This window comes from Pseudorasbora parva, chromosome 18 (assembly GCF_024679245.1).
Source record: "Pseudorasbora parva isolate DD20220531a chromosome 18, ASM2467924v1, whole genome shotgun sequence".
Classification (NCBI taxonomy): Eukaryota; Metazoa; Chordata; class Actinopteri; order Cypriniformes; family Gobionidae; genus Pseudorasbora; species Pseudorasbora parva.
In genome coordinates, this window is record NC_090189.1 from 43,837,889 (window position 1) to 43,845,446 (window position 7,558).

General features: G+C 39.5%; 1 protein-coding gene across 1 annotated transcript in view; it reads right to left on the reverse strand.

Moving 5' to 3' along the window:
- LOC137046762 (polypeptide N-acetylgalactosaminyltransferase 10-like) overlaps positions 1-6,618 on the reverse strand; it is a 50,982-nt gene extending 44,364 nt beyond the window's left edge. Inside the window, exon 1 of the mRNA XM_067424156.1 lies at positions 6,367-6,618. Coding sequence (XP_067280257.1) covers positions 6,367-6,516 — 150 coding nt within the window. The 5' untranslated portion in view covers positions 6,517-6,618. The remainder of the gene's footprint in view (positions 1-6,366) is intronic.
- Positions 6,619-7,558: the final 940 nt, after the last annotated feature.

Below are 7,558 nucleotides of genomic sequence, written 5' to 3' on the forward strand. Positions count from 1 at the left end.
ATCTGTCCATCATAAAAGTGCATCTATCCATCATAAAAGTGCATATGTCCATCCTAAAAGTGCATCTATCCATCATAAAAGTGCATCTATCCATCCTAAAAGTGCATCTATCCATCATAAAAGTGTATCTGTCCATCCTAAAAGTGCATCTGTCCATCATAAAAGTGCATCTATCCATCATTAAAGTGCATCTATCCATCATAAAAGTGCATCTATCCATCCTAAAAGTGCATCTATCCATCATAAAAGTGCATCTATCCATCCTAAAAGTGCATCTATCCATCATAAAAGTGTATCTGTCCATCCTAAAAGTGCATCTGTCCATCCTAAAAGTGCATCTGTCCATCCTAAAAGTGCATCTATCCATCATAAAAGTGCATATGTCCATCCTAAAAGTGCATCTATCCATCCTAAAAGTGCATCTGTCCATCATAAAAGTGCATCTATCCATCCTAAAAGTGCATCTATCCATCATAAAAGTGCATCTGTCCATCCTAAAAGTGCATCTATCCATCATAAAAGTGCATATGTCCATCATAAAAGTGCATCTATCCATCATAAAAGTGCATATGTCCATCCTAAAAGTGCATCTATCCATCATAAAAGTGCATATGTCCATCCTAAAAGTGCATCTATCCATCATAAAAGTGCATCTGTCCATCATAAAAGTGCATCTGTCCATCATAAAAGTGCATCTGTCCATCATAAAAGTGCATATGTCCATCCTAAAAGTGCATCTATCCATCATAAAAGTGCATCTATCCATCATAATAGTGCATCTGTCCATCCTAAAAGTGCATCTATCCATCATAAAAGTGCATCTGTCCATCATAAAAGTGCATCTGTCCATCCTAAAAGTGCATCTATCCATCATAAAAGTGCATCTATCCATCATAAAAGTGCATATGTCCATCCTAAAAGTGCATCTATCCATCATAAAAGTGCATCTATCCATCCTAAAAGTGCATCTGTCCATCATAAAAGTGCATCTATCCATCATAAAAGTGCATCTGTCCATCATAAAAGTGCATCTGTCCATCATAAAAGTGCATCTATCCATCATAAAAGTGCATCTGTCCATCATAAAAGTGCATATGTCCATCCTAAAAGTGCATCTATCCATCATAAAAGTGCATCTATCCATCATAATAGTGCATCTGTCCATCCTAAAAGTGCATCTATCCATCATAAAAGTGCATCTATCCATCATAAAAGTGCATCTGTCCATCCTAAAAGTGCATCTATCCATCATAAAAGTGCATCTGTCCATCATAAAAGTGCATCTGTCCATCCTAAAAGTGCATCTATCCATCATAAAAGTGCATCTATCCATCATAATAGTGCATCTGTCCATCCTAAAAGTGCATCTATCCATCATAAAAGTGCATCTGTCCATCATAAAAGTGCATCTGTCCATCCTAAAAGTGCATCTATCCATCATAAAAGTGCATCTATCCATCCTAAAAGTGCATCTGTCCATCCTAAAAGTGCATCTGTCCATCATAAAAGTGCATCTGTCCATCATAAAAGTGCATCTGTCCATCCTAAAAGTGCATCTATCCATCATAAAAGTGCATCTATCCATCCTAAAAGTGCATCTGTCCATCCTAAAAGTGCATCTATCCATCATAAAAGTGCATCTGTCCATCCTAAAAGTGCATCTGTCCATCATAAAAGTGCATCTATCCATCATAAAAGTGCATCTATCCATCATAAAAGTGCATATGTCCATCCTAAAAGTGCATCTATCCATCATAAAAGTGCATATGTCCATCATAAAAGTGCATCTGTCCATCCTAAAAGTGCATCTGTCCATCATAAAAGTGCATCTATCCATCATAAAAGTGCATCTATCCATCATAAAAGTGCATATGTCCATCCTAAAAGTGCATCTGTCCATCCTAAAAGTGCATCTATCCATCATAAAAGTGCATCTGTCCATCATAAAAGTGCATCTGTCCATCCTAAAAGTGCATCTGTCCATCATAAAAGTGCATCTATCCATCATAAAAGTGCATCTATCCATCATAAAAGTGCATATGTCCATCCTAAAAGTGCATCTGTCCATCATAAAAGTGCATCTATCCATCCTAAAAGTGCATCTATCCATCATAAAAGTGCATATGTCCATCCTAAAAGTGCATCTATCCATCATAAAAGTGCATCTATCCATCCTAAAAGTGCATCTATCCATCATAAAAGTGTATCTGTCCATCCTAAAAGTGCATCTGTCCATCATAAAAGTGCATCTATCCATCATTAAAGTGCATCTATCCATCATAAAAGTGTATCTGTCCATCCTAAAAGTGCATCAGTCCATCATAAAAGTGCATCTATCATCATTAAAGTGCATCTATCCATCATAAAAGTGCATCTATCCATCCTAAAAGTGCATCTATCCATCATAAAAGTGCATCTATCCATCCTAAAAGTGCATCTATCCATCATAAAAGTGTATCTGTCCATCCTAAAAGTGCATCTGTCCATCCTAAAAGTGCATCTGTCCATCCTAAAAGTGCATCTATCCATCATAAAAGTGCATATGTCCATCCTAAAAGTGCATCTATCCATCCTAAAAGTGCATCTGTCCATCATAAAAGTGCATCTATCCATCCTAAAAGTGCATCTATCCATCATAAAAGTGCATCTGTCCATCCTAAAAGTGCATCTATCCATCATAAAAGTGCATATGTCCATCATAAAAGTGCATCTATCCATCATAAAAGTGCATATGTCCATCCTAAAAGTGCATCTATCCATCATAAAAGTGCATATGTCCATCCTAAAAGTGCATCTATCCATCATAAAAGTGCATCTGTCCATCATAAAAGTGCATCTGTCCATCATAAAAGTGCATCTGTCCATCATAAAAGTGCATATGTCCATCCTAAAAGTGCATCTATCCATCATAAAAGTGCATCTATCCATCATAATAGTGCATCTGTCCATCCTAAAAGTGCATCTATCCATCATAAAAGTGCATCTGTCCATCATAAAAGTGCATCTGTCCATCCTAAAAGTGCATCTATCCATCATAAAAGTGCATCTATCCATCATAAAAGTGCATATGTCCATCCTAAAAGTGCATCTATCCATCATAAAAGTGCATCTATCCATCCTAAAAGTGCATCTGTCCATCATAAAAGTGCATCTATCCATCATAAAAGTGCATCTGTCCATCATAAAAGTGCATCTGTCCATCATAAAAGTGCATCTATCCATCATAAAAGTGCATCTGTCCATCATAAAAGTGCATATGTCCATCCTAAAAGTGCATCTATCCATCATAAAAGTGCATCTATCCATCATAATAGTGCATCTGTCCATCCTAAAAGTGCATCTATCCATCATAAAAGTGCATCTATCCATCATAAAAGTGCATCTGTCCATCCTAAAAGTGCATCTATCCATCATAAAAGTGCATCTGTCCATCATAAAAGTGCATCTGTCCATCCTAAAAGTGCATCTATCCATCATAAAAGTGCATCTATCCATCATAATAGTGCATCTGTCCATCCTAAAAGTGCATCTATCCATCATAAAAGTGCATCTGTCCATCATAAAAGTGCATCTGTCCATCCTAAAAGTGCATCTATCCATCATAAAAGTGCATCTATCCATCCTAAAAGTGCATCTGTCCATCCTAAAAGTGCATCTGTCCATCATAAAAGTGCATCTGTCCATCATAAAAGTGCATCTGTCCATCCTAAAAGTGCATCTATCCATCATAAAAGTGCATCTATCCATCCTAAAAGTGCATCTGTCCATCCTAAAAGTGCATCTATCCATCATAAAAGTGCATCTGTCCATCCTAAAAGTGCATCTGTCCATCATAAAAGTGCATCTATCCATCATAAAAGTGCATCTATCCATCATAAAAGTGCATATGTCCATCCTAAAAGTGCATCTATCCATCATAAAAGTGCATATGTCCATCATAAAAGTGCATCTGTCCATCCTAAAAGTGCATCTGTCCATCATAAAAGTGCATCTATCCATCATAAAAGTGCATCTATCCATCATAAAAGTGCATATGTCCATCCTAAAAGTGCATCTGTCCATCCTAAAAGTGCATCTATCCATCATAAAAGTGCATCTGTCCATCATAAAAGTGCATCTGTCCATCCTAAAAGTGCATCTGTCCATCATAAAAGTGCATCTATCCATCATAAAAGTGCATCTATCCATCATAAAAGTGCATATGTCCATCCTAAAAGTGCATCTGTCCATCATAAAAGTGCATCTATCCATCCTAAAAGTGCATCTATCCATCATAAAAGTGCATATGTCCATCCTAAAAGTGCATCTATCCATCATAAAAGTGCATCTATCCATCCTAAAAGTGCATCTATCCATCATAAAAGTGTATCTGTCCATCCTAAAAGTGCATCTGTCCATCATAAAAGTGCATCTATCCATCATTAAAGTGCATCTATCCATCATAAAAGTGTATCTGTCCATCCTAAAAGTGCATCTGTCCATCCTAAAAGTGCATCTGTCCATCCTAAAAGTGCATCTATCCATCATAAAAGTGCATATGTCCATCCTAAAAGTGCATCTATCCATCATAAAAGTGCATATGTCCATCCTAAAAGTGCATCTATCCATCATAAAAAAGTGTATCTGTCCATCCTAAAAGTGCATCTGTCCATCATAAAAGTGCATCTATCCATCCTAAAAGTGCATCTATCCATCATAAAAGTGCATCTGTCCATCATAAAAGTGCATCTGTCCATCCTAAAAGTGCATCTATCCATCATAAAAGTGCATATGTCCATCCTAAAAGTGCATCTATCCATCATAAAAGTGCATCTGTCCATCCTAAAAGTGCATCTATCCATCATAAAAGTGCATCTATCCATCCTAAAAGTGCATCTATCCATCATAAAAGTGCATCTGTCCATCCTAAAAGTGCATCTATCCATCATAAAAGTGCATATGTCCATCATAAAAGTGCATCTATCCATCATAAAAGTGCATCTGTCCATCATAAAAGTGCATCTGTCCATCATAAAAGTGCATATGTCCATCCTAAAAGTGCATCTATCCATCATAAAAGTGCATATGTCCATCCTAAAAGTGCATCTATCCATCATAAAAGTGCATCTGTCCATCATAAAAGTGCATCTGTCCATCATAAAAGTGCATCTGTCCATCATAAAAGTGCATATGTCCATCCTAAAAGTGCATCTATCCATCATAAAAGTGCATCTATCCATCATAATAGTGCATCTGTCCATCCTAAAAGTGCATCTATCCATCATAAAAGTGCATCTGTCCATCATAAAAGTGCATCTGTCCATCCTAAAAGTGCATCTATCCATCATAAAAGTGCATATGTCCATCCTAAAAGTGCATCTATCCATCATAAAAGTGCATCTGTCCATCATAAAAGTGCATCTATCCATCATAAAAGTGCATCTATCCATCATAAAAGTGCATATGTCCATCCTAAAAGTGCATCTGTCCATCATAAAAGTGCATCTATCATCATTAAAGTGCATCTGTCCATCATAAAAGTGCATCTATCCATCATAAAAGTGCATCTGTCCATCCTAAAAGTGCATCTGTCCATCCTAAAAGTGCATCCATCCATCATAAAAGTGCATCTGTCCATCATAAAAGTGCATCTATCAATCATAGCATCTATTCATCCATCCTAAAAGTGCATCTATCCATCCTAAAAGTGCATCTGTCCATCATAAAAGTGCATCTATCCATCCTAAAAGTGCATCTATCTATCTATCTATCTATCTATCTATCTATCTATCTATCTATCTATCTATCTATCTATCTATCATAAAAGTCCATCTGTCGTCATAATAGTGCATCTATCCATCATTAGTGCATGGATCCGTCATAAAAGTGCATCCATGGATGTACTTTTATAATGCCAGGACACTTTTTAATATAACTCTGATTGTATTGGTCTGAAAGAAGAATGTCATATTCACCTAGGATGACTTGAGGGAGAGTAAATGCTCAGGTCATTTTAATTTTTGGGGTGAACTATCCCTTTAAAACACTTAAGTTAATCACAGTCATGTTATGGACAAACGTCCGGTATCTGTGTGACACGAAACAATATAACAGTGCATGTCTACACTCAGTCCACTCTCGGTCTGTGAACTTCGTTCATAAGGACCATAATTCCTGATCACCCGATAACTTATTGCCACGAGCGCGACGCGACACAACTTCAGCGAGTGCGTTCTCGTCGCGTCGCGCTCCTCGTTCACAGTTTAGACGGAGCTAAAAGAAGTCAAACACAGTTATATTCCCGTGACACTGTCACACAGCTGCGAGCTGAGTGTGTGTGTGTGTGTGTGCGTGACTGTGTGTGTGTGTGTTCCGCGGTAACGTTACCTGTGTGCGTGAGAGTCCGGGTCCGTCCGCCGAGCCGCTGTCAAATATTCGCTCCAGAGACACGGACCATAAGCCGACGTTGGGCAGGAAGAGAAAGGCCCCGATGAGGAGCAGCGCGATCTGCAGTAGCCTCTTCTGCTTTCGTCGCATCTCCGAGTCTCTCGCTAACCTCTACGCCGTCGTCCTCAATATATCAACACAAACTCATACAAGTGCCGTAACTTCAGCTCACTCTGCGTTTAACTGTCAGAACTTCCGCTTTCATGGACTGAACCACTTCGGCTGACTCGACGGGGGAGGAACTTCACGACTAGAGTCGGTGAATATAATTTTAGAAGACACTATACTCTGTTAATTCGTGAGGCTCTTTGTAAAGATGTACTTACAATACGTTTAATTTAAAAACAGCTAGTGAGCGATTTAAAGTAATATGCTTTATTAAGCCAGGCTTGACTGTTCCCTAATGTTGCGATCGAATGGAACGGAAGAGTTTATAAAGTAAATAACGACGACTGGTGGTCTTTATGATTGAGAGCAGTAGCTTGTTTAACTTTATCTTAGGTAGGTGGAGCGTGTCAAAGTAACATCCACATGGATGGAGGACCCAAGGTTTCCCAGCAGAACATTGGCCAAAGCATCACACTGCCTCCGCCGGCTCGCCTTCTTCCCATAGTGCATCCTGGGGCCATGTGTTCCCCAGGTGAGCCACACACACACACACACCCGACCATCCACAGGATGTAGAAGAACACGTGATTCCTCAGACCAGGCCACCTTCTTCCATTGCTCCGTGGTCCAGTTCTGATGCTCACGTGCCACTGTTGGTGCTTTCGGCGGGGTCAGGGGTCAGAGGTCACCCTGACTGGTCCATACGCCTCAAATTGAGCTGCTCTGTGTATTCTGACAGCTTTCAATCAGAACCAGCATTAACTTCTGGAGCAGTTTGAGCTCCAGTAGCTCGTCTGTTTGATCGGACCCCACGGGCCAGCCTTCGCTCCCCACGGTCATCAATGAGCCTTGGCCGCCCATGACCCTGTGGCCGGTTCTCCACTGGTCCTCTTGGAGCACTTTTGATAGATACTGACCACTGCAGACCGGGAACAGCCCACAAGAGCTGCAGTTTTGGAGATGCTCTGACCCAGTCGTCTAGCCGTCACAATCTGGCCAAACTCGCTCAAATCCTTACGCTTGC